Genomic DNA, 27,930 nt, shown 5'->3' with positions numbered 1-27,930 from the left:
TTATTTATTTTGCGGGTGTATAATAACAATATTGTTGCATAAATAGCACGCACATAAGAAAATTTAATGAAGCTAACCGAATAAAAATGGGAAATCCTGAGGCATCTATTACAGATGACATGGAAAGGTCGTTATCCTTATAATATTAACATTAGACCCACAATAGCCTGCTAATACACTGATGCAGAACAGAAGACAGGTTCACAAACACACACACAGACACAATAATACTAATTATATATATATATATATATAAAACAGAGGTAAAGGGAAATGAGGATAATACAAGAACGATGCACCAAAAATTTGTTGATGCACCAAGAATTCGGCAATCCAGCCTTTCACAGATGAGATCAACTCTAATACAAGCTGCCGTTTGCATGGAACAAGAGATGTCCAGTCTTTCAGACCTGAGCTGTGCCTTGTGTAAATCCAGGATCCTCGCACCTGTACTTCTCATCTGGGCCAATACCAAAACCTTTTGGATCAGCAAAAACATTCTCCAGCAACTGGCTTCGAGGAGGAACTGGACTGGCATCCGCAAATTCCACAGCATCTTCAATCACATCATCAATTTTCGATTCAATTGTTTTAAGCTCAGACTCAGTGGCCAGATTGTGTTCGAGATTGTATTTCTTCAAACCTAGAATGGGATCTCTAGCAACATAGTGAGCTTTCTCATCTGTGGAAACAGAATATAAGCACAGAATATTTTATAAATTCTTGAATGAAACTAACAGTGGGTTGCTTTGTAACATGGCTAATTTTGGTGCATCAATAATGGTTTTAAAGAAAATTTGGACACTCTCAATATAACTGCATAATGATGAAAATAAAGAAAAATCTTTCATTTAAATAAGACAACCACAGAAGAAAATTTCACACTCTATATGTCCTTGTCGTCTTCGAAATGAAATGATTATGGTGGATGACATAAACCAATACACGGATTTGCATAGGCGTATTTCAACTTTTTGGCATATAGCAATGCAAATCACTCTAGAATGTGCCAATAAAACAATTAGTCTAAACGAGAAACGATTAGTTGGGTATCCCGAAGTTGGTTTTCATACGTTTTAAACGGTTGAAGCATCAAACTCTTAATCGGCAAATTTGTAGGTTTGTCTGCATGCAGCAAATATGGCAGAGACAAAGCAATGCAAACCTATTATAGAGACCAAGTTGTGGACATTAAAAGAGCTATTCCCATCCACTCTCCTCCAATTAAGGTATAGTGATTGGGAAAACAAGACAATGGCAAGGTCATATATAGCGTGTTTGTGGGGATAACTTTATGGCTATTTGCCCATAGTCTATAAAAACTATAGCCCAAGAGAACTCACACACATAGAAGTACTTCCAACGCATGTTCACAAATATGATAATGATAGACCATATCAGAACATGTTAGCAACACAGCACCAATTGAATTTTCAAGCGCTTCACTAAACTTAGATGATTGAAATAAAAAATCCATTGATCATCCACTAATTCCTCCCTAGCATGTTATGAACACATTGGCCTTTTTTTAGACTTTTATGGCAAGTGCTAATTTTGCCATCTCTTCAACTATCTCTACTTGATTTGTTAATTTTTTAATTTAATCATTAAGTTTAAAAAAATAGCAACTATGCATTTATATCTCCTAATTTCTCTCCTCTAAATTTATTTCCTTACTTATTAATAAGTGTGTTGTTGCTCCCCTAAATTTATTTCATACCTTATTAGTAAACGTGTCTTTTTTAAAATTCCAATAAACACTAATTGAAAGCATTAAATAAAAGGCCTATACCAAGAAAAATGAGACAGATGCGCCTTTTTAATGCCTAGCGCCGGCAAAAAGCGCTCACCTAGGCTCGCCTCATTGAAGGCGCTTCGCCAAGAGGATGTTGAGGCGCTATGGCCTCGTCTCGCCTCGCTTCGCTTGAACGCCTAGGCGAGCGCCTTTCTCGCTTTTAATATGGAAAGTTGTACTTGATGAAAGTCATATTTATGGTTTGGAGGGAGATCTTCATATGTTCGCCTCATTGAAGGCGCTTCGCCAAGAGGATGTTGAGGCGCTAGGGCCTCGTCTCGCCTCGCTTGAGCGCCTAGGCGAGCGCTTTCTTGCTTTTAATATGGAAAGTTGTACTTGATGAAAGTCATATTTATGGTTTGGAGGGAGATCTTCTTATGTTCAATTGATTCCATATGGATGAAACTTGAAAGGGGCGTTTGGTAGATGGGAATGTGCTTACTTTCCCTAGAAAGTAACTCCTTAGAATAACTTTGCCATGCTTGGTAGAGGATTTTTCCTGGAAAGTAAGAGTGCCATGGGAGAGTAATTCCATCAGGAAAAGTGATTCCCTCTCTACATTGTTGGAATGCGGGTTCTCAGGGAATGGAAAGTGCACTCTTGACTTTTGACCAAACTACCCTCACATTTTTTTCAAAATTACATCTATTTGCCATTAAGTTTTGGTATTATATACTAATGTGTAAGTAACAAGGGTGTACTCGAGCCGAAACAAATACTATGTATTTTTGTATATTGTATAATATAAATTTTGGTATTATATACTATATATTTTGGGTATCATATACTGTGTAATTTGGGTATTATATATTATTATGTATGTAACAGTGCGTATTCGAGCCGAGCCAAATACTGTGTATTTTGGTATATTATATATTATATATTTTTGTATTATATATGGTGTATTTTAGTATTATATACTAATGTGTGGCTTGAATCGAGCATAATATGTTGTTTTTGTTTTACTATTAAAAACAATGATAGGTTGTTTATGAGTAAAGTAACATAAGGGCATTTATGTTATTATACCAAAAAGTTCCCAGGAATGTGTTTGCGTACAAAACACAAAAATATTACTTTCCTATCAATTTAATCAAATTTTCCAATATATACATACCAAACAAAAGAATGTTACTTTCTAAGCAATCACTTTCCCATCAATTCAATTCCATTACAACATTTCCATGGTAAAACACCAAACGCTCCTGAAAGAGAGTTAACAGTTTCCCTATGAGTTCTAATATCAATAGGGATCCTATATCTTACTGTTCACATGTTATGGTATGAATATCAGACTGTATATCTCCCTTGGTAAATCTAAATAACAGGTAGGAACATAAACTGAAGCATTCTTGGACTACAAACAATTCCATTGTGGGGTCATTTGGATCGAGGAATAGGAATGAATGAGAAGAGGGGGAATGAAAAGAAGGGAGGAATGGGTAGGGGTGAGCAAAACCGGGTACCCTACCCGGTTTTTAAAACCGGATCGGGTACCCGGTTTTTCGGATCGGCAAAAGCTTGACCCGTATCCGACCCGGTTTAAACCGGGTAAAATCGGGTACCCGGTTTAAATCGGATCGGATATCGGATATCCGGATCCAAATTAAGTTTCATCTACTCCATGGATTTTTATATATAACAACATCAACATTCATAAAAAAACAAATATGAGAAACTTTAGTAACTTTATAAAAGAGGATTAAAACCTTACATTATTCTCCCCACAAAAAAATTCAAAAAAATAATAAAAGAGTTTCACCGATCTTAGACATAAAGATTTGAAATTTTTTTCCTTTTTACTTTTTAACCCTATAAGAGTTTAAATTTATTAATATGTATATATATATATAATAATGTAACTATATAAGTAACTCTTTAAGTATTTAAACATGGGATTTTAATTTTTTTTTTCTACTTACGTCCTTGTAAAATTTTAAATTGATTAATATATATATATAATAAATTTAAATTTTTATATGAGTCTAAAAAGGTAAAAAAAGATCTTAGAGGGTTTAAATGAGGGATTTGGAAAAATTTAAAACAAAAAGGGGTTTAAATGAGGGATTTGGATTTTTTTTTTCTTTTTTACTTTTTTTAAAACCATATAAAAATTTAAATTTATTATATCTAATTATATATCTATATCTAATTATATATATATATATATATATATATATATATATATAAATGAATATATTAAAAACCGGATCGGATTCGGATACCCGGTTTATAATTTCTCCCGATCCATATCCAATCCGGTTTTCACCTTAAAAATTTGGACGGATACCGACCATCTTTTTCGGATCGGGCACCCAAAAAATTCGTGTAAAAAAACGGGATATCGGATGGATCCGGATTTTTTTGCTCATCCCTAGGAATGGGAATAAGAATAGGAGGAAAGAGGAGGATAATAAAAAAGGTGTTTGGTTGGAGAGAATGAGAGTTAGGAATAGGAAAAAGTAAGAAAGAAATATGATGAAAATTACATTTATACCCTTTTATGTAAATAAAATTATTTGTATAAAATAATGAATTCTGTTTAATAATAAATATTTAAAATATAATTATTTACTTTAATTTATTATAATTAAATATTTAACCTTAATATAATTAATTCACATATTTACTTAATTATTTTAATTATAATAATTAAAATAATAATAGTTTAAAAAATAATGATGCTAAATTATTCTATTATGTTAATCAATATGTAAATATGTTATTATAATTTAAATTATTATAACTAATTATTTAAAGTAATAATTTTTTATTAACATATAATTAATTAACAAAAATAAAAAATTAATTACAATATTATTTATTTGAAATTAATAAAATAAAATTTATTAATTAATTATATTAATTTTAAATAATAATTAAATGTAAAGAAATGTGTAATATCGATATTACACCATATTACCCTCTCATGAATCCTATTACCCCTGAATTTGGGAGTGATGGGAATCTTTTTGATAGGATGATCTAATTGGACTCCCATTACATGGGAAATGCATGGGTGTTTGTGATTCCCCCACACCCTCAAGGATCCAATCCAAGATCCAAATGTACACTAAATTGAATATAACTGTACCAAAGCTAAAGCATTCACATTTCAATCAATACAAAAGAACAGGAAAAAATCTAACAATCTAATGGTCAAAAGAAATTAAACAAAAAGAAGTTCAGTAGCAATGAAAACCTCTCACCTGGTCTGTGAAGCTCAACATGATAAGCAAGTGAGTGGCCTCTGAACCTGTAAGTCTCACACTCCACCAGTGAAGGCCCCTCACCTCTTCTCGCTCTCTCAATTGCCTCCTTGGCCACCTCCCTAACCTTGAGCACATCCATCCCATCAACATGTACCCCAGGCATCCCAAACGGTGGCCCCTTCTTCCAGATCTCTGGGTCCGACGCCGCCCTCAAGTGCGACATCCCAATCGCCCACAAATTGTTCTCCACCACAAACACAATCGGCAGCTTCCACAGCGCCGCCATGTTCAAGCACTCAAAGAACTGCCCATTGTTACAGGCCCCGTCACCAAAGAATGCCACGGTGACAAGGTCACAGTCCGATTCCTTAAGTACCTCACGGCGATACTTAGCGGTAAAAGCAGCGCCAGTAGCGACAGGAATACCTTCTCCAATGAAAGCAAAACCTCCAAGAAGCCCATGCTCGGCCGACAACATATGCATAGTGCCACCCTGGCCGCGGCAGCAACCAGTGGCCTTGCCGAAAAGCTCAGCCATGACAGCACGAGCGCTGACGCCCTTACTAAGGGCGTGGACATGGTCGCGGTACGTGCTGACAACGGTGTCAGCCTTTTTAAGGAGCTTGATGAAACCAGTGGAGACGGCTTCTTGGCCACTGTAGAGGTGGACGAAGCCGGACATCTTACCTCTATAGTACATCTGCGCGCACATATCCTCAAAGGAGCGGCCCAGAACCATGTCCTCATAGAGCTCTAGGGCCACTTCGCGGGATATCTCCTGCGAATGAATTAGATCTCGAATTATGAATATAAAAGAGAAGAATCAGAGAATGGAGTGGAGATGCATACCGGAACGGGGCCGAGATCGTTCTTATCGGCGAGAAGATCAGAGGGGGCAACTTGGATTGGGTGGAAACGAGAGGAGAAGGTGGAGGATGAGATGGAGGGCTTGGAGGAAGAGAAGGAGAGATGGTGGGAGGAGTAAGAAAGGAAGGGAATGGAGGGCTTGAACAAGGTGGATTGGAGGAGGATGGAATGAGGCGGGAGAAGCCTGAAGGCTGAGAATGCCGGCATTGTTGGGTGGAGGTGGCGGATCGGGAATCCGGGATCGGAGGCGAAGAGACTGAGTGAACAAGGAGGAGGGAAAGGGTGGGAGAAGCAGACGAAGCCGTCGACAAAAAGGAAAGAATGAATAAATATTAAATAGCAAGTGGGAAGAGAGAGAACGAATCCATTCCAACTACCGTACCATAAATTTTTATTTTATTTTTATTTTTTATTTTTTATTTTGTTTTTGTTTTTTTTTTAACGGGAAATTTCTGCTCTTCTTTGATCTTAGCTTTAGAATTTAGATGTTAGTATTTGAACAGTTAAAAAAAAATATTCTTATCTTGTTGTGAATTTTTTTTATTATTTCAAAAAAATTTAATTTTTTTTTTTTGATATTGTGGATAAACTATATTCATCCAAACAAATATCCGTGGAAAAAAAAACAACACAAGAAAAAAAAACATAAATATAAAAGATAACGGTCATCACATAAAACTCCCACCGTCTGGAGTGACAAGTAGGTGAGCTAGTCTCTTAACAAATCAGAGTTCGTCCTACTTGTTGTACTCCCAATGTTAACGTCATCACATAGCTCCATCAACACCAGACTGCGCCGAACGCTACTGACTGCTCTTGTTTCTTCTTAGAAGATCGTAGGTGTTCTGCAGCAGATAAGTCTAACCCAATCTAAATAATTGATGGATTTAAACAAGCTAACTTAATATTGGGCTCCAAGACAAACGACCCACCCGAGGCAAGCGAGACTTGGGTGTAAATCTCTTTCTCTAATACACATGGCTACACCACAAGTGGAAAAATGTCCAACTTCACAATGCTAGCATCCAACTTTTTTTTTATTTAAATTATTTTATTTAAGGTTTTGCTTTTTTTTTAAAATAACTTGTGAGAAATATAGAAATGTTTGTACCGGTTTATTGACTTAGGGTCCGTTTGATAAGCAAAATTCTGAGATACAACACAACACAATTTCTCTTGTTCATAAAGAATAAAAATTACAATCATGCTTTTGTAGTTTTTCTACTGCTATTTATGTTTTCATTTTAATTTAAATAATGTACAATTTTTTTTAGTGGAAATTGCCAAAAAAACCCTTTAAGTTTGTAAAATTGCCAAAAACACCCCGTTAGTTTTGCAATCCCCAAAATCCCCCTCCTTTTAAACTCTATGTTTTTCAAACCCCCAAACCCCTCAGTAACGGATGTGAACGGAGTGAGTTTTTAAATTTTTTTGGACTGAAAAATGCCCTTGCATGGGGAGTCGTGGGCTGCAGACCCATCTCGGCGATTTGAGAGGAAGTGGGCGGTTTTCCGTGAGGGTAATCCCGAGAGACTAATTTATTGGAGCCGCTTTACTTGCTTTTTTTCTCAACTCACGCCTTCGCCTTTTTCCATTTCGAGTCGCCTCCGAAGTTGTCTCTACGTGCCAAGCCTCCGTAATTGGCATTTCATCGCCTTTTCCCTTTCCACCCAGATCTCGAAGGAGAAGTCCCCGCAGCAACTAGTTGGCATTTCATCGACTTTGCAATCTAAGGTATTGAGTATGGTTTTATGTTAACTGCTCTACTATAAAGAAAGATTTTTTTCGGTTTTTGTTTTTGTGCTCCTGCTTTTTGTTGGAAGATATCGAAGTCCGTAGGGGGATTTCTACTGGGGTTTTGTTAGTCTGCAGGAGATTTCTCAGCTGGGGTTTTGTTTTTGTTTTTGCATTTTCAGTATGTATACACTATCGAAATAGTTTTTTTTCGATTGTTATGATTTGTGTAATATTTATAATGTACATTTCCCCTTTTCGTTTGATATGGTCTGCGCTTTTACAAAGGAGGTTGACGCTTTAAGTAATGAGATGTTACTGCTTTAAAAATTTGTTGTCTCTGCTTTAAGTATTCTAGTCTCTGCTTTAAAAAAATGGGTCTCTGCTTTAACATGTTATATCTCTGCTTAATAACCGAGAGTTTACCGCTTAAAAACCTTATATTTCCGCTTAAACTTTTGTCAATACCGCATGTCGAATGTGTTGTTATTGTCAGCAGGGCTTGTGATTATGGCGGTCAACCCTAGTTAATGGGCGATGCTATTTGACACCCGGTTGTGGAGACCTTAGTCGAATTGAAAGATAACATGACCCCTCGACACTCGGGAGATTATTCGAAGGACACCGTTTGCGCTGCTCATCGAGATGGAAGCTATATACCAAAAAGAGGGCCCTTCTTGATTCTCTTTTGCAAAAGGTACGATGGTCGCACCAATAAATTCGGGATCGGGGAAAAGCCTCGCTGAGTTTCGGACCTCAAGATGCGGCCCTCGTTCTTGGTCTCGTCTGCGATGGCGACGCAGTGGTCTTTCGGAAGAAGAAAAACCGGTCGGCGTCGAAGGGCGGTATCTATCAAAGACCCTACGAGACACGGAGACTCCATCAAGAGCACTCGGTGCAACTTGTTCGTCGAGAGGGAGAAGAAGATAATTTTGTCAAACTCCCGATGGTGTACTCACGGGGACGATCCCTCTTCCCAAATACATCATGCTCGGTTCCGAATCGGATCGTTGATTACGCCGATGATCTACCGACCCATGGGGGCGATCACGCAGTAGGCGCGAGCGACGCAGTGGCTTATAGAGGATATTCCACAGCGACCGCCTCGAGTCGCAAGATAGATACGCCGGGAAGAAGACCAACACAGTGGTACATTAAGGGTTGCTTTCGGTCGCGCTTAACGTCCCTGGTTTTTACGAAATGACCGAACGGGGAAGAAAGTCCGTTTCTGCAAGATCCCAAGGATGTCTGCTACAGGTGAAAGTACTTACCGAAGCAAGCGACGGTAGAAACGAGCTTGTCATCGCTCGATGGAAAAGAGGTAATAAATCATGGACAATGTTTAACATAAGTCTTTAATGTTTAAACATTTTATTTAGCGCTTAACTTTAGTATTTACCGCTTAAAAACTTATTCATACTTGTTTAAATATTTTTGTTCTCCGCTTTAATTATATTCTATAACGTTTAAATATATAAACACTCTGCTTTAAATATAGTTTTTTTATAGTTTAAAAATGAATGATTTCACTGAAATTGTTTGGTTTTACATATGTTAGTTTCCTGAGACTGGTTCCGGTGAATCGTCGAAGAAGAAATATTTGTTGGGGCCAACCGACGGATGGATGCCATCGCTCCGGAACCACTTGGTCAAGGCGGGATGAGAGGGCGACCTCATCGTGCGCTACCGGACGCCGCTCTCCTACTTCCAGCCCACCACGCGCACGTATTCCTCGACGCCTAAGAAGCCCTCCCCTACCCCGGCAGATTGCAACAACCTCCCCTTCCACGACAACGACAGTCCCCCCGATTGTGGCGTACCCCGACCATGGCGCCCCTCCGACCGTGGCAGTTTCCACCGGTGACATTAGGCGAAGATGTCACCGCAACTCTTATGCAGGTATGCCAGATATTGATGACCGAGTTTCCTCGGCTTGTCGCTCGTGTTGAGACGCCGGAAGGGACGTTCACAACCGGCCGCGCCATCCTCGAAAGAACTCGAAGCACCCGGGACGAACGAGGCGTCGAAATTTGACGACGACGACATCATCGGGAAGGTCATTCCAAGGCGGCCACATTCGAAGAGACTTGCGAAAAAGAGGAGAACAATACTGCCTCGTCTCCACCGCCGGGTCGACGATGAAACAATAGCAACACCATCGGCGGCTGATCGTCGTTGTTGAGAAGGACATCGAGATGATGTGGCCGCTGCACTGCTGAGAAGGTCGTCGACTCTCTTCTCGATGAAATCGTCGACCCGCTGGAACCGGCTGCCGAGATTGCGGCATCAAAGATGGACACAATCCCTGAAGATCAAGAACAAGTTAAGGGTGTGTCTCCAAAATGATGTTGTTGTCATGGCCACGGCTGAGAAGATCGTCGAATCCGCTGCGTGGCCGCTGGCCGACAAGATCGCAGACCCAAGCGGGGACACAATCCCACCACAACAAGAACCATGTAAGGATGTGTCATGCGGTTGATCGTCGCCGCCGTCGTCCCTCAAGATCGAGCCGGACACAATCCCACAACAAGAACAACCATGTAAGGATGTGTCTGCAGTTGATGTCTGTCGCCATCGTCCCCCGCATCGAAGGAAGATCGTCGTCAAGACACCGACCGAGCAACGAGAGAGATGATCAAGGCCAATCAAAAAAATTGGACCGGACTGACTCGGAAAGCTTTTTATTCAAGAAGAAGAAATGGGTTGGCTCGAGTCGTCTTTAACAAATACGAGCGTGGGAGTTGATGAGGATCTTCCTCAACCGCTCTATGGACGGGTAAGTGTAAAGTTTTTTTATGATATTGTTTAAAGGTTTTATTATAGTGTTTAACTATTACCTAATAGTGTTTAATACCTTTATGTTATCATTTAATTTGTCTACTTAACGTTTAATTATATATAATATCATGTAACAATTGATAATATCATTTAAATATTTACAATATGGTCTTATTATATCTGTTATCGTTTAACCTCAGCACTGTCGTGTGGAAGAATGACGCTGTTGTGGACTCCTTTTTTCTCACCCGGCCTTTAATTAGGGTTGGACCGGTTGAAATAAATGGATCACAAATCAAATTTAAATTTTTATGACTTCAAGAGATTGTGGGTTCATGACTTCCATTACGGGCAATCACTTAATGTTAATTACCCTGGACATTGTCGCAGGAACCTCCGATTAAGAAATAAGTGTGAACATTGAAATAAGTTGTGACAATCAATTTCATTTATTTCATGGATTTCATCAAAAATACAAGAAATTTGAAATTTTTGCATCTTTTGATTTGATTTGTATTTCAAGTTCTGGGTTCTCTATGTTGATGAATCATAAACTTGATTTTGACTTTCCATAGGCTTGACTTTTGTGCTTGCAAGCTTCCTTCAAGTCTTGACTTGTGAAACTCTTTTGGGTCTTTCGACTTATGATGTCTCGACACTCATCGAGTCCATTTATCGATTTATATGGATTTTGAATATCGACTTGTGAAACTCTTGTCTTGAGGCTGCCGAGTTCAATTGTCAATTTATATTTTTGACTTGTGAAACTCTTTTAGGGTCTTTGACTTCGATGTCTTGAGACCACCTGGATTCAATTGTCGATTTGTATCTTGACTTGTGAATCTGTTTGGGTCCTCGACTTCGATGTCTTGAGACCACCTGGGTTCAATTGTCGATTTATATTTTGACTTGTGAACTCTTTGGGCCTTTGACTTTATGATGTCTTGAGACCACTCGAGTTCAATTAGTCGATTTGTATTTTAACTTGTAAACTCTTTGGGCCTTTGACTATGATGTCTTGACACTGTTGAGTTCAATTGTCAATTTATGAATTTTTAAGTCTTGACTCTTTTTATATTTTGAGTCTTGACTTGGCTGCTTTGGTTTTGCTTTTATATATCCATATATATGTATTTTTTTTATTTTATTTTTTTTTTTTATTTATGATCATCATATATATTTGAACATAATCGCTGCATGTGCCTCGTCGCCACATTATATGCCTTATTGCCGTCTTGAAATATATATCTCATTATTAAATGTTTTTTTTTAGTGTGGTTTGTTTATCCCAAGTGATAAATGTAATGAAGGAGAATTAATGGACGGTGGATATAAGGAGCATATAATTAATTTAAATTTGAGGCAATATGGTGAATGGTTTAGATTTGATCATCAAGAGATAGGATTGGAGGGCTAATATTTCATCATCAAGCCACATTGTCTTAAGTTCGAGGCAAGATGAATAGTTCAAATTTGATTGGAGGGCTGAGATTTTATCATCAGGCAACAATGTCTTAAGTTCGAGGCAAGATGCATAATGTTTGATCAAGGGTCCAGATTTCATCATCAAGCTAAATGGTTTAAGTTCGAGGCAACTAGGCAATGAATGAGATATCATTTAAGAGTTTGATCAAGGGTCCAGATTTCATCATCAAGCAACATGGTTTAAGTTCGAGGCAGAGTGAAAGAGGATGTCGGTCAACATTAATTTGGTTGTGATCAAAGATTCAACGGCCATGATTTTTTTTGTAAACCAAATCCTAAGACCATGACCGTTAAATTTATTTATTTTTTTACTCATTCATTGAATATAAACTCTTTATTTTCTTCTCTAATTTAACGTAGAGTTATATTCACTGGGGAAGCCATTTTATTGCAGGCCATTGTATAAGATGCACGTGGGTATATTACATACAATCTCATTTTCTTCTTAAACATATTTGCATGTGTGTTTCTAATCATTTCTCTCCTTTGAATGAGCAGCAGACTTGACCAATTCACCCTCTTTCTTTTTGTTTTTTTTGTTTTAAATGAACATATCACCATATCACACATAAAGTCAAGGGCATAATTATAGTATGGAACTTGACTCTTTAATCCTCAAATATTGAAATAATCTTTTATATACTCGTCATCACATATGACTCCTCATTGTTTGTTTCAAAATCACCACCAGAGCACTTGTTCTTCAGGAGATCCGCTCACCGGCTGATTAGTAGGTCTTGTTGCTTCATGGAAGAGACCCGGTCATTCTCTTAACTCATTGATCTTGATATATCCATTCCTATCCTTATTAAATATTTGAATGCGTTGGATAGTAACTAGCTCCTCATGTTCCAATACAGAGTTGCAGCAATAATTTCTCTATAATCTATGGTACCACTGTAGCAGTATTTTATTCACATTAGCATTGGCAATCATGCAGTGGTTGTTCTCTCAATAGTCCACCATTGGTGCAGTCTCAGATTTACTTATTTTTATTTTATTTTATTATTTTTTTTTATTCTTTTTGCTACTATGTTTTTATGTTACCCGCAGAGACCATTGATGGCTTTAAAATTTGTTCGCCATGATGCCAACGAGTCTAATCCATGAATAATCAAGCAGCGCATGCACATGCCATGATCATTGCACCCGAACCATTCACGCGGCAACGAGTAGAAGAGCCTCAGGTCTTTGGCAAACTCATGCAGTATCTTCTCCTCTGACACAACAATCACCATCATCGTCGTCACTGCCACTAACGCCTTTCCTTCTGAGTTGTAAACCCTCGCATGAGAGCCTCCTTTGAATTCACCAAGTTTAGAGAGCGCCAACGTAGGATTCAAGTCGAGGCAGGCCAGCGATGACAAAGCACAGCAGCGACCGCGGCAACATGACAGCAACGGCAGCAGTGCAGCCTCCCCTCTCCCCTTTTCTTATCATATATATATATATATATTTTTGGTAGAGAAAAGCAAAAGCCTTAGTCTTCTTCTTCCTCTTCTTCTTTTTTCGATGGAGAACCGTCATTTGTTGCTCTCTCCGGCAGCGGCATCAACAGCGGAGGCGGTGACGGCGACGGCAGCAACAATAGCGATGACGACAGGGAGCGACCTCTTTTCTTTCTTCTTCTTCCTTTTCCTCGCTCTCTTTAGTTCTTCTTTGGCCGGTCAGACTCCTCCTCTGAAGCTTCTTCTCCCCGAAGGCGACAACCTTGGACTGGGATCTTCTTCTTTATTATTTGAATATATATTTTTTTTTAGCTCAGAGAAAACCAGCCTCTCTTCGTCTCTCCTTTGTCTTCCTCTGGTCAGTCCCGGTCCTCTTCTTCTTAAGTATATCTTTGGCCGAGAGAAGCCCAGAATCCTCTATCTTCCTTTGTTTTCTTAGCCTTCGTCTTCCCTCTTCTCCGTCTTCTTCTTCTTCTTTTGCTGGTCCGGTTCCCCTCTTCTCCTTTGCTCTTTTTTTTTATATCAGTATCTCTTCGCCTAGAGAAAACCAGAGTGCCTCTCCTTCGTCTTTCTCCCGTCGGTCCCGTCCTCTCTCCTTGAGTATATTTTTGGCCGAGAGAAGTCCAGAATCCTTCTCTTTCCCCCAGTTCGTCCTCCTCTTCCTCCTCTTTTAGTTTCCTTTCGGTTCCTTTTAAAACAACTTTTCTCACAACTGCTCCTCACGTCGTGGGTTCATCATGGGTCAACCACGCACCCACGCCTCCACGTTCCCATGCCATATATATATTATTATATTTATATATATATATATATATATGTACATATATGTCTTACATATAATTTTGTTTTGTTATTAATATTATTTTATCATGTGCTATTATTATTATTATTATTTTTTTTATTATTTTTTTTATTTATTTTTATTGTTTATTTTTTATTTGATTTGATTTTATTTTATTTATTTATTTATTTATTTATTTATTTATTTTATATATATATATATATATATATATATATATATATATATATATATATAATTTTTATTAGGTTTGATTTGATTATTATATATACGTAACTATTTGATTTGATTTTTTTTTTATTGATTTTATCTTATTATTTTTTTTTATTGATTTTTTTTATTGATTTTATCTTATTTGTATATTATTATATTTGATTTGATTGATTTATTATTATTATTGTTATTATTACTTTTTTATTGATATGATTTGATTTTTTTTATCGGATTTTATTTTATTTTAATTATATATATATATATATATTTTTTAAAAAAAATCTTTTATCCTATTTTTTTAAACTAATTATTTTTTATTTTAATTTATTATATTTGTTATATATATATATATATATTTTTGCCTTGTGATTTGTATTCGCGGTTGATCCTGATATTGTGGTTGCATCAAGATCGGTGTTATAGGCTGGTCTTGAACTTTGGATCGCCTTGAGATCGGTGCTTTTAGTTTATCCGGAGAATTGAATATTTAGATTGCCTCGAGATCGGTGCTCTTGGCAGATCTTGATATTTGAATATTTAGATCGCCTCGAGATCGGTGCTCTCGGCAGATCTTGATATTTGAGTATTTTAGATCGCCTCGAGATCGGTGCTCTTGGCTTATCCAGGAATTTGAATATATATATATATATTTTTAGATCGCCTTGAGATCTGTTTTCTAGGCTGATCTTTGGATTTTAATATTTAGATCGCCTCAGGATATGTATTCTTGGGTGATCTTGAATATATCTATATATTATAAAATTTATTCATCTTATCCACAGGTTGTCCTAATTTAATTATGATCGGGGAACATGTGATTTTAAAATTTTAATTTGATTTGAATTAGGACATGCAAAATTTTTTGTATAAACAGCTGTCAGCACCACACGCGACAAATTATACCCGCTGCTTGAGGGAAAGGAGATGGTCACTGATGATGTGATGGACGCTTTCGTATGCATAATACAAAAGTCGCTGAGCAAAGAGCCATATCCTTACAAGAAGCGCGCCTCCATCACCGGACCGCTTTGACCTTTGTTTATGTCAAAGCGGGGACGACGCACATGACACAATTATGGCTATGATCGGGGATCTGTCGCAAACCGCATGAAGTTCAAATTGTCATCCTCCCGATAATCATGAATGGCCACTTCCATGTCGTCGTCACCGACAATGATAAACAAGAATACGAGCATTATTGTTCATGTCCGAGTACGATAAGGGACGCGTTGGACATGGTAAGTTCTTTAATTATGTCCGATTAATATCTGTTTGGTATTTAAATCGGTATTCTAATCTCGACTTGCATATCTCGACAGCGGAATCTTTTCGACATTTGTGTCGATATGGAGTTCGGCGAGTCGGCGACGGCAAAGTACCCACTCGTGCACGACATAGAAACCCCACGCCAAAAACAAGGAAGCGTCGATTGCGCCGTCTACGTCATGCGGTTTATCGAGCAATTACTTTGGGGTGAGAAGTTATGGCTACCGCAGACAGACGTTTTTTTACCTCAGATTAAGGTATGTTACCCGCATACTTAAGGATGGGAGGGCAGCCGGCGTCCATGACAAAGGGGGTCAGTCCCAGCGGGTTAATTTTTTTGTTTTTGAATAACATGTCCCTGTATATCCGATCATCGATTTTGTTTTCGAATGTAAATCGGACAAATTCAATTCATTGTTTTCGTGTTCAAGAGCATGACTTGTATATCTTAATGTAAATTTTGTTTTGTTTTGAATTGTAAAGCAGGTTAAATTCCATTCAGTTTCATTTCATTGTTTAATTTACGTTCTAATTGTGTACATTTCACTTTCATTGTTTAAATATACTATATATTGTTTAAACATCAGTTGAAATGTTTCAAATTACAGTGTATCCGTTTAAAATAACAATGTCTCTGTTTAAATACATTCAATTCGTTGTAAAGAGTAAGAGTTTAAATATAGAAAGTTGCCCATCAATACACAATGTTTTCCTGTCATCGTCGGCTTATTAACAATGCCTAGTCGGCGACAATTTCATTGCAAGATCGTCGATTGTGACCGGATTCATGGCAGCGGCTGCAATGTAACTCGCGGACATCAAACGCTTGCGACTCGATCCTCTTTCGTCTAGGCCGCCCAGGCTGCCTTCTCGTCACAGGCGGTCGCAAACGAAGCTCATGATTTCCGTCTGAAGGCCTGTCATCGTCGGGTATGGGGAATATAGCTTCCTTGTACGCCAATTTGTAATTATCGACGGTGAAGTACCCGCTAATAAATCGATGTACGTGGTGTCCATGCGCATTATTGCTCGCAAGCGTGTTTGCAAGGGATACCATAAACTTGCCACCTTCGACATGAACAAGTTCGATGGCGAGATCCACGGAGTTGCTACTATCGGTCGATCACTCGTAACGATCATCGACACAACGACCAACACGAAGATTTCGGTTGTCCTCAACAATGATCTCTACCTTCGAATGTATGTCTGGGCATAAATAGGTCTCCCATTTGTTCGCTTGTTCACGCCGGTTACATAACATGCGCATCAACTTGAACCTGGCAAATAAGGTTAAACAAAGACAGCGATGGTTAAATAATTCGTAAATATGGTTAAACATTATTGTAAATATTTAAACGAAAGGATTAATATTTAAAGTCAGAAAAGTGCAATTAAACAAAGATTGAGAATGTTTAAAGGGTAACACTAAATGTTAAGTGTAAACCAACATTCGCAGACCTTATAGAGTCGACCATTTTCGTCACCGAGACGAGCTTCCTTGATCCAAGCATTGAACGACTCCGCGACGTTTGAATACATCTCACCCCAACGATCACCTCCGAATAGATAATTCGACCAATGTTCCATATCCGATTTATTAATCAACCAGTGATGAGCTTCGGGTGATGTGGCCTGCAGTTCATTCACGGTATCATCGAAATCTTTAGCCGTGGATGCCCACGCAGTCTGGAAGCATATAGACCAGCACTCCTCCCTCAATGCCTTCCCAAGTCCGACATTGGCTTTCGTAAAATTGGCCTCCAAATGTCGAAGGCAGTGATGCATGTGGCGAAGAAGGGAAGACTCTGCATCATGCGCTCACTAGGCCCTTGGACCTGTCCGAAACGAAGGTAATTATCTCATGATAATCTCCATCCTCGTATAAGGCATCGCCTAACTTAGATATGAACCAAGTCCAATTGGCATCGGGTCTCGTTGTCGACTATACCGAAGGCGACGTGAAAAACCATTGTTTCCATCTTTCCCCGTGGCACCCGATGAGTGTACCCGATATTTTTCCAAGGAGGTGGGTACCATCGAGAAACGATAGCGGCACCGCAAGCCCTCTTGAATCCCACAATACACGTACCGAAAGAAAAAGAATGCACGCTTAAAAGCGATCACCGTCTCTTTCCACGATCGCAACGCTGCCGGGATTTGTCTCGACCCACCTTATCCACATACCAAAGCAAAGCATCAGTAGTCGGAGATGTCATTGCTCGTCGAGGACCACCCGGGCATGCTCTTTTTCCTAACCAAGCCTGCTTGTATGGTATGTGGACACCTTGTTCCCGCAACATGTCCTTCTGAATGTCGATGGCCTTGTATAAGGGACGGTCCTTGAGCTTCTGAATCACTCGTGCTTTAACCCATTTTTTGGACGCTTTCGAATGCGACGCCGAACCTATGCCACCACCGCAAGTGTGTGACGGGTTGATTGTCTTGATTCTGAAAGTATTTTTGTTATACTCTTTTGATGCATGAAGGCGCCAATAACAACCATCGGCAGCGCATTCCACAGTCACCCGATGTTTTTCGTTCTTTATGAATTTGAAGTCAAAATTCTTTTTGATTGCATGATTTCGAAGTACATCCCTGAAATGTTCGACACCGTCAAAACGTTGTCCAATATCCAACGAAAGCACTTCAGAATGATCTGACGAGGAAGGAAGACATCCCACGCCGTCAGGGTCACCATGGGAATGAACTGGAGCACTCGCGGAATCTGAATTCCTGCCAACACTTCAGTCAAATGAAAAGATCAATATATTAAGCGGAGAATATAATGTTTAAGTGATAATGACAATATTTAAACGTTAAATTAAATACTTAAGCAGTTAACTAATAACGTAATTGACTAGTACAAGATTTTAACTAGTGACGGACATATTTAAACACTAATGACCCCAGACAACTGGAACAATTAAAAGAGAAGGAACTTACAACGAGTAAAACTCGTTTTCATTAGGATTCGGCAATGGCACATTTTCTGTCTCGACGACAAGATCAACTACAGCACATTTGAAGATGGAGTGCACGTGACACATCCGCTGGAAGTCAACATCGTTTTCTATTGGGCAAACCGTTTTATATCCATCTGGTGTGATGAACTTAACCCTGACAATAGAAACTTCGAGACCCCATCGCTCACAAATCTCAGCTAACACCAACTCCCAAGAAGTCTGAGCCGTGAACATTAGCACTCTTCCCTCCCCGTTGAATCTAGCAATACCACAAAAACTCTCCATAATATATCGGCCGAAAACCAAATCGTACAAACCAAATGAAATGAAGAACAAAAAAGTGCCGAAGAAGAAGAAGAAGAAGAAGAAGAAGATGTAAACAACTAACAGCAGTCAGATAGGCAAACAAAAAAAAGTGCATATATATATATATTACTGTCGTGATGAAGACAAAAAATTGCATAGAGGTTAGACTAGACGTGATGTGATTGGGCGGTATTTTTTCCTCCATCCCAAGGGCAAAAAAGTAAAAATATATGTCACTGTCGCGATGAAGACATATTGTCATCGCTCGACATGAGTATCTGTTTAAACGTACAGTATTTTATGTTTAAAGGGATAGATATAGTGTTTAACATAACGATTACCGGTTTAAATAAAGTCTATATCATGTAAATAATACGTAAACCGTTTAAATAAAGTTATTTAACTGTTTAAAATATATGTTATTGTTTAAATTGAATGCTTTCATTGACATCGCGTTGAAGATGGGTACCTCCTGGGTCACTGTTTAAACATCTTTACGTATTTTCTTAAACACCGTTGTCATTGTTTAAAGAGTAACTAGAGTATTGTTTAACTTTTTCTATTGTTTACACCGTTGTCATTGTTTAAAGAGTAACTTTTTCTTAAACACCGTTGTCACTGTTTAAACATATTTACATATTTTCTATTATTTATAATGACGTTCTTTTTGTTTCCCACATTGTTTTTTTACTAGGTCTCTGTTTAAATTTCGAAGTTCACATTCAAATAAGCTTGTTTCGTTTTATTTATAAAAGATTTACAACATTTACAACATTTACAACGTCCCTCTCGGGACTTTGATCACTCACGACTCGACCCTCGTATAACGAAACAAAGTATCCGTACATTCGAATGCTCACGACGGTTTGCATAACATGCGCGATCAACTTGAACCCGCACAACGTACTAACATTAAAAAAAGGTTAAACAAACACATTCATGAAAAACGACTATTAATCAATGTGTCATGGTCGGGACTTAAGCGAAGATCCCGATAGTTAAACACGGGGACGTAATAGTTGTACATCGACGTAATGTTCTTAAGCGTAATGAGAAAATCTCAAGTGATAAATATCAACCCCGTCTTAAAGGATGTTTCCTGATCTCCCTCCTCTAGAGAATCCTCCGCAATCACGAAATACGTGAAAACTTTCTTTTCTTACCCAAGTCGAAATGCTCGCTTAATTGCTTGCCCGTCATCCACCGCTGAAGAATCCTATGCATTCAGGCAATTATGAGAGCATTTCGCCTTTGGCAGGAAAAGATAGTTTAACTTGTTGCGTGATTGCGGCTAAATGATTCTCAAGATAAGGAAGAAGGTTCACGAAACATCCTTTCAGATAGAGTGGTTGTCCATGGGAAGAGGAGGATGAGGAGGAGGAGGAGGAGGAGGATGATGAGGACGACGAGGAGTGGTTGTCCATGGGGAGGGTTCTTCCCCAGTTATTTATGGTGTGAATTCCACAGCGGTCGACTCTTCATATCCGAGAAAAAAAGTTAAAGCGACGATGGCCGAGCATTGATCGATGAGAACGAGCGGGTGTTCGGATATTTATGTTACAGTGCGTAAGAATTAATGCCGTCATTAATTCTTATGCACGGGATACTCATAACCTTACCACCGCCCGTGCCACCCTGCCAACAATTCGGATCAAAGCGAAAAAGATCTCCGCTTTTACTGCAGAGACTTTGATAATTTACACGTTAATATTAATAGTTATACATGTAAAGATAATGTTAAAGCGGAGATGGCAAGTATTAAACGGATATGACAATTATTAAACATATTAGTAATATATTTAAAGCGGATAATAGCAAATAGTTAAACATTATTTAAACAATAGTTCTTCTCGCCGTAATACAACTTTTACAACCATAAACGAGAAGACGACAATGGCACATCGTCGTGCCTCGACAATAAAAATCGACTACGACTCATTTGAAGATGAAGTGCACTTGACCAATCCGATGGAAATCAATTTCATTTTTCGTTTGAGAAACCGATTTATATATTTCGGGTATGATAATGAGGAGAACAACAAGATGTAATGCAACTCCTTGTCATTGTCTATCAGAAACCAAGCAGAAAGCCCTTCAAAAGGTTGAACATGATGTTATTTGGCGCTTTCCTTTCACACCATTTTCAAGGCCAAAAATGGGATTTCACAACATGGACCCATTTGAAGTGAACGGTAGGGGGTAAAAGGGAAGTTAAACACTAACGGAAGGGCTGTCCGGGGTGTATAAAAGTAGGAGGGGGTTTTTGGGAAGTTTTGAAAATTACGAGGGGTGAACAGTAATTTTCCCTTTTTTTTAATGTAAGATGGATAAAAAATAAAATTAACATTTCTATCCAAAAATAAAAAATTTAAATAGTATAAAAAATAAATATAAATCTCTTTATATCTTATATTTTTGAATCATAGATATGATTTTCATAGACATATCAAACATAACCGAATTTATCATGCATTTTTTAACAAGAAATTAATTTTGAATATATTTTGAAAATTTTAAAAGAAATATAATTCTAATTTACTTAGTTGATTAATTATAAAAAAATCTAATTAAAATTATTGCAAATGAGAGTTTGTTGTGAAGTTGCTTATTATAAAACAAACATAAAATAGTACAAAGGGTATTATAAGTAATTTTATAGTATTTTTGTCCAGTACTCGAGAAGCTATCCAAAAAAATATCAAACATGGTACAAGATAAATATTTGTGTTATACTACAACTACTTGTTATGTTTCTGCTTAAGTTGTACTTAATTGCGTATCAAACACACCTTAAAAATTGCAGAGTATAGAAAGAAACCTAAAATTTTCTTATTTTCACCGGCATTCTTATTATATTAACCCACATGCTTTAATAAATTGATGGGTGAGGATAATAACTGAATGTATAAATTGAAAAAAAAAAATGGTAAACACCCACATGCTTCACCGTTGATCTCCTAGGGGTTGTTTTTTCTTTTCTAGAAGCATGTTTTTTCAGTTCGAGTACATTTTACGTCTAGTGGACTTTGTTTGGCACATGCAGTCTTTTAGCCTAGCTCTATAATAACCATCGTATCAAGTGACCCGGCGGGCCGGGCAGCCAACCTGTCACCAGATAGGTTGACCCATCGGGTTGAACCGCCAATCCGGTTTTTTTTTATATATATTTTAATTTTTCTAAACTTTATTATAAAAACAAAATATGGGTTTTGGAGGAATCAAACTAACAACCTTTTATTTAGACTCCCAAAACAAAAACCAACCCACTCACAAATGATTGTTGTTTTGTCGCTACCAAATATTTTTAAAAACAAATTTGTCTTATTTTATATTTAATATTCAACATGGACAAAATTATTTATATAGAAAATTATTATTATAAAAACCACTATATTTTTTATGGTGTAAAATAATATAAACATGTTTAGAATTATAATTCTTTATGTAATACTTTTATGTATTTTTTACGTGAAATTTCTAAAATTTTGTGTACATTTAACATGTTATTACTGTAAAATTATAATATTTTTTAAAATATTTATTAATAAATAAATAATTTAAATTTTTATTAAATTGATAAGAAATTTTTTACTTTAACGTAATTTTCAAAAAATTCTTTTAGTTATAATTTTTTATCTATCTTCAGTTAACAATTTATTTTAAAAAAAATTAAATTAGGGTAAAAATATTCATTATGAGATAATTGCAACAATTCTATCATTATAAAAATCATTGTGATAAAATTTTTAGAAACATCAAATCTTCTTGCTAAGTTATTGCTTGCAGGGCATTGGCACATGTTTTGAAATTCTCTCGTGTACATGCTGAGCAACTTGGCGGGAGATTAACTCTTAACAACTTCGCCTTTGCTGATGGCTCATTTCTCTTCTTCTCTTGCTTTTGGAATGCCACAATCGAGGTAGGTGGTGCAGGATTCTTTAGCTCTGATTCTAATTACTCGATTTTCATGGCAGGTTCCTATCATATACATGCGGAGAATGTTAGAGGACCCACATACTTTAGACTCATATTTATTTCAAAACATTCTCACTAAAAGTTTAGTACTACATTACCTAGCTACAAAATCTTCATTCACTTTATATATAGTATTATTCATTATCCTTTAACTTTGCTTTAGTGGTTATGCTCTCTTACGCGCAGGCGCATGGGTGCAAATTTTAGGGTTTGGATCCAGAAATTAGCTTAAAAATTCTGAACTCACGTAGACGCATAGTGCGGACACGAATGCACCAGATTTAATGGGTGCAGTCACGTAATGGGTTTTTACCTTTCCTGCTTCTACTCCGACAACAAACCAAGCTGTTGTGGGTGGATGTTGGCCTTCAGATCAACAGCAGAAGATTTCTTTGTCTCATGATCCATACAGCAGTTGATTTCGCCTCTGGGTTCAATGTATCAATCAGCTTCTCAACTTCATGGGCTGTTCTAAACTGCATGTTAACCTGGGCTTCTCCAGCCTTCAAGTCAGCTACTTATGCTGTCCATCTTCATATCCTTAAATAGTTTTTCCAGGGCCATGATTTGCCTCATTGGTTAATGAAGGTCGTCATTAATTCTGGCTTTGAGTTGTAATGTTCTTTTCATGTTGCTTTTCTTGTTCTGGCCTTGTTTTCCTTGTTGTTGGGTGTACCTCAGTTTGTAATGTTCTTTTATTTCAATAAAATCAGCTCTCGAGCTCATTTCCCCAAAATCTGCATGATGCTATTTATATCAAACAACCCCATTTAACTTTTCAAATTGCCTTGGGATGTTGTTGTTTTGAATGTTCAGAGAAAATTAAAGGCTAGGAATCATTCAGACACTCAATTCAAGAGTGAGATACTTTCCAATCCATAATAACACTATTGTGTGTGTGTGTGTGTGTGTTTTTTTTTGCAGGGACATGATAACATCATTGTTGCATAACTAGCACGCACATTAGAAAATTTCATGAAAGCTCAACCGAATAAAAATGGAAAATCCTGAGGCATCTATTACAGATGAAATGGAAAGGTCGTTATCCTTAATACTAACATTAGACCCCCAATAGCCTGCTAATACACTGATGCAGAACAGAAGACAGGTCCACAAACACACACACTGACACAATAATAATAATTATAAAACAGAGGTATAGAGAATTGAGGATAATACAAGAACGATGCACCAAAATTAGGACAATCCGGCTTTTTCACAGATGAGATCAACTCTAGTACAAGCTAGCGTTTGCATGGAAAAAGAGATGTTCAGTCTTTCAGACCTGCGCTGTACCTTGTGTAAATCCAGGATCCTCGCACCTGTACTTCCCATCTGGGCCAATACCAAAACCTTTTGGATCAGCAAAAACATTCTCCAGCAACTGGCTTCGAGGAGGAACTGGACTGGCATCCGCAAATTCCACAGCATCTTCAATCACATCATCAATTTTCGCCTCAATTGTTTTAAGCTCAGACTCAGTGGCCAGATTGTGTTCGAGAATGTATTTCTTCAAGCCTAGAATGGGATCTCTAGCAGCATAGTGAGCTTTCTCATCTGTGGAATATAAGCACAGAATATTTTATCAATTCTTGAATGAAATTAACAGTGGGTTGCTTTGTAGCATGGCTAATTTTGGTGCATCAATAATGGTTTTAAAGAAAATTTGGACACTCTCAATGTAAATGCATGATGATGAAAATAAAGAAAAGTCTTCCATTCAAATAAGACAACCACAGAAGAAAATTTCACACTCTATGTCCTTGTCACCTTCAAAATGAAATGATTATGGTGGATGAGATACACCAATACACGGATTTGCATATGCATTTTTCAACTTTTTGGCATATAGAGCAATACAGATCACTCTAACATGTGCTGATAAAACAATTAATCTAAATGAGAACCGATTAGTTGGGTATCCCGAAGTTGGTTTCATACGTTTTAAATGGTTGAAGCGCCAAACTCTTAATTGGCAAATTTGCAGGTTTGCCTCATGCAGCAAATGCGCCAGAGACAAAGCAATGCACGCCTATTATAGAGACCAAGTTGTGGACATCGAAACAGCTTTTCCCATCCACTCCTCCAATTAAGGTATAGCGATGGGGGAAAAAAGACAATGGCAAGGACATAGCATGTTTATGGGGATAACTTTATGGCTGTTTGCTGATAGTCAACAAAGACTATAGCCCAAGAGAACTCACACACATAGAAGTACTTTCATGCATGTTCACAAATATGATAATGGTAGACCATATCAGTACATGTTAGCAGCACAACAATGATTGAAGTTTCAAGCGCTTCACTAAACTCATATGATTGAAATAGAAAATCCATTGATCATCTGCTAATTCCTCCCTAGCATGTTATGAACGCATTGGCCTTGGTTGGCAAAAAATCACCAAGTGTAATTGACCCTACCTCGAACAATCTATTTTGATTTAAAACCACTTATGATTTTGAAGTCCATACAAATATAATTCAGACAAAGGCAATCATTTTCACCTAGGAGAATTATTAATTTTGACAAACATTTATAAGCACCCACATTTTACTCAAATAATTGAACTTCAGCTTAGCTATGCAAATTCTTCAACTTATTTGGGATTCTGTTTTCAGCATTCTTATGAACTTCCCCAAATTAGTAGCTTTTAATATGGAAAACTATACTCAATGAAAGTCATATGTATGGCTTGGAGGGAGATCTTCTTGTGTTCGATTAATTCCATATGGATGAAACTTGAAAAGAGAGTTAACAGTTTCCCTCTGAGTTCTAATATCAATAGGAATTCTACACCTTACTGTTCACATGTTATGGTGTGAATATCAGACTGTACATCTCTATTGGTATATCCAAATAACAGGTAGGAACATAAACTGAAGCATTCTTGGGCTACAAAACAATTCCATTGATTTGAGTATATCTGTACCAAAGCTAAAGCATTCACATTTCAATCAATACAAAAGAACACGAAAAAATCTAACAAGCTAATGATCAAAAGCAACAAAAGAACTTCAGTAGCAATGAATGAAAGCCTCACCTGGTCTGCGAAGCTCATCAGGATCAGCAAGTGAGTGGCCTCTGAACCTGTAAGTCTCACACTCCACCAGTGAAGGCCCCTCACCTCTTCTCGCTCTCTCAATTGCCTCCTTGGCCACCTCCCTAACCTTGAGCACATCCATCCCATCAACATGTACCCCAGGCATCCCAAACGGTTGCCCCTTCTTCCAGATCTCTGGGTCCGACGTCGCCCTGAAGTGCGACATCCCAATCGCCCACAAATTGTTCTCCACCACAAACACAATCGGCAGCTTCCACAGCGCCGCCATGTTCAAGCACTCAAAGAACTGCCCATTGTTACAGGTCCCGTCACCAAAGAATGCCACAGTGACAAGGTCACAGTCCGATTCCTTAAGTACCTCGCGGCGATACTTTGCGGTAAAAGCAGCGCCAGTAGCGACAGGAATACCCTCTCCAATGAAAGCAAAACCTCCAAGAAGCCCATGCTCGGCCGAGAACATATGCATGGAGCCACCCTGGCCGCGGCAACAACCAGTGGCCTTGCCGAAGAGCTCAGCCATGACAGCACGAGCGCTGACGCCCTTACTAAGGGCGTGGACATGGTCGCGGTACGTGCTGACAACAGTGTCAGCCTTCTTAAGGAGCTTGATGAAACCAGTGGAGACGGCTTCCTGGCCATTGTAGAGGTGGACGAAGCCGAACATCTTGCCTCTATAGTACATCTGCGCGCACATATCCTCGAAGGAGCGGCCCAGAACCATGTCCTCATAGAGCTCTAGGGCCACTTCGCGGGATATCTCCTGCGAATGAATTAGATCTCGAATTGTGAATATAATAGAGAAGAATCAGAGAACGGAGTGGAGATGCATACCGGAACGGGGCCGAGGTCGGTCTTATCGGCGAGAAGGTCAGAGGGAGCAACTTGGATTGGGTGGAGACGAGAGGAGAAGGTAGAGGATGAGATGGAGGGCTTGGAGGAAGAGAAGGAGAGATGGTGGGAGGAGTAAGAGAGGAAGGGGATAGATGGCTTGAACAAAGTGGATTGGAGGGGGATGGGATGAGGCGGGAGAAGCCTGAAGGCTGAGAATGCCGCCATTGTTGGGTGAAGGTGGCGGATCGGAGGCGAAGAGGCGGAGTGAACGAGGAGGAGGGAAAGGGGGGTGGGAGAAGCCGACGAAGCCGTCGACAAAAAGGAAAGAATGGATAAATAGCAAGTGGGAAGAGAGAGAACGTATCCATTTCAACTTCTACACCATAAATTTTCTTTCTTTCTTTTTTTTTTTAATGAAAATTTTTCTTCTCTTCTTTTGATCTTATTTTGAAAATTTTGATGTTGTTCTCAATAGCAAATTCTAAATGAAGTTATCTATGAGCACGAGAGTCATGAATATTGCAGGCATTTCTGATCAGAATACTTTTATGAAGTAATCGGCTCCTCCTAATAGCTTAAATTTACTTGTAATTTTTGTTGACAGTCTTCACTAGTTTAGTCGCTTTTTTCTTGATATTTTTTTTTTGTTTTGTTATTTTTTTATTTTTTTTATTTTTTATTTTTTTATCCCGTTTATTTTACTATTTGTGAGGTTCCAGTTTGTTTTTTCTTTATATCTGATTTTTAATAAATCAATAATTTATACATTTTATTTTAAAAAATTGATGTTAGCATTAAACAGACAACTTTTTTTTTTCATTATTCTGACCTTGGCGTGAATATTTTTTTTATTATTTTAAAAAAATTAAAATATTTTAGTCAAGATTTTGTTTTTTAGGTAAATAACTTGTAAGAAATATGAAAATATTTGTACCGGTTTATTTAAAGTACAATCCTACGCGGGGATTATAATTATGGCATGATATTAAATGGATATCTCATGGCGGCATGCATATTTGATATTACTTTCTTCTGATTATCAAAAGCGGCAGAAATAGGAGGTAACACGTTATAAATGTATTTGGGCCTATGCCACCGAGGAAAAGTAAACAACTACTACTACAATGACATTCTAAAAAGTAAAGTCAAAGAAAGCTATCCAATCCAAGAAAACAGAGCTCACAAAGGACATGGTA

At 37.9% G+C, this 27,930-nt stretch overlaps 2 protein-coding genes across 2 annotated transcripts; both read right to left on the bottom strand.

The window, feature by feature from the left end:
- Positions 1 to 65: 65 nt before the first annotated feature.
- On the bottom strand, positions 66 to 6,147 carry LOC120258278 (pyruvate dehydrogenase E1 component subunit alpha-3, chloroplastic-like). Its single transcript, XM_039265636.1, has 3 exons — positions 5,857 to 6,147; positions 5,005 to 5,785; positions 66 to 682 (listed from the first exon to the last, which is right to left on the bottom strand). Exons 1-3 carry the CDS (start codon positions 6,079 to 6,081, stop codon positions 405 to 407), a joined length of 1,284 nt encoding a protein of 427 aa, XP_039121570.1. The 5' UTR covers positions 6,082 to 6,147; the 3' UTR covers positions 66 to 404.
- A 17,833-nt stretch (positions 6,148 to 23,980) lies between these two features.
- Positions 23,981 to 27,142, bottom strand: LOC120259418 (pyruvate dehydrogenase E1 component subunit alpha-3, chloroplastic-like). The gene is made up of 3 exons (XM_039267017.1): positions 26,735 to 27,142; positions 25,883 to 26,663; positions 23,981 to 24,398 (listed from the first exon to the last, which is right to left on the bottom strand). Exons 1-3 carry the CDS (start codon positions 26,957 to 26,959, stop codon positions 24,121 to 24,123), a joined length of 1,284 nt encoding a protein of 427 aa, XP_039122951.1. The 5' UTR covers positions 26,960 to 27,142; the 3' UTR covers positions 23,981 to 24,120.
- Between the last annotated feature and the right edge of the window lie 788 nt (positions 27,143 to 27,930).

The sequence above is a fragment of the Dioscorea cayenensis genome, chromosome 4 (assembly GCF_009730915.1).
Source record: "Dioscorea cayenensis subsp. rotundata cultivar TDr96_F1 chromosome 4, TDr96_F1_v2_PseudoChromosome.rev07_lg8_w22 25.fasta, whole genome shotgun sequence".
Taxonomy (NCBI): domain Eukaryota; kingdom Viridiplantae; phylum Streptophyta; class Magnoliopsida; order Dioscoreales; family Dioscoreaceae; genus Dioscorea; species Dioscorea cayenensis.
The sequence above is the reverse complement of the archived record's forward strand: the minus strand, read 5'-3'. Positions and strand labels throughout refer to the sequence as shown.

Coding starts and splice junctions, on each gene's coding strand:
- LOC120259418 (XM_039267017.1), bottom strand. CDS start 26,959: ATGGCGGCATTCTCAGCCTTCAGGCTTCTCCCGCCTCATCCCATCCCC. Junction 26,664..26,734: donor CCGACCTCGGCCCCGTTCCG/GTATGCATCTCC, acceptor ATTCATTCGCAG/GAGATATCCCGCGAAGTGGC. Junction 24,399..25,882: donor TGATGAGCTTCGCAGACCAG/GTGAGGCTTTCA, acceptor TATATTCCACAG/ATGAGAAAGCTCACTATGCT.
- LOC120258278 (XM_039265636.1), bottom strand. CDS start 6,081: ATGCCGGCATTCTCAGCCTTCAGGCTTCTCCCGCCTCATTCCATCCTC. Junction 5,786..5,856: donor ACGATCTCGGCCCCGTTCCG/GTATGCATCTCC, acceptor ATTCATTCGCAG/GAGATATCCCGCGAAGTGGC. Junction 683..5,004: donor TGTTGAGCTTCACAGACCAG/GTGAGAGGTTTT, acceptor CTGTTTCCACAG/ATGAGAAAGCTCACTATGTT.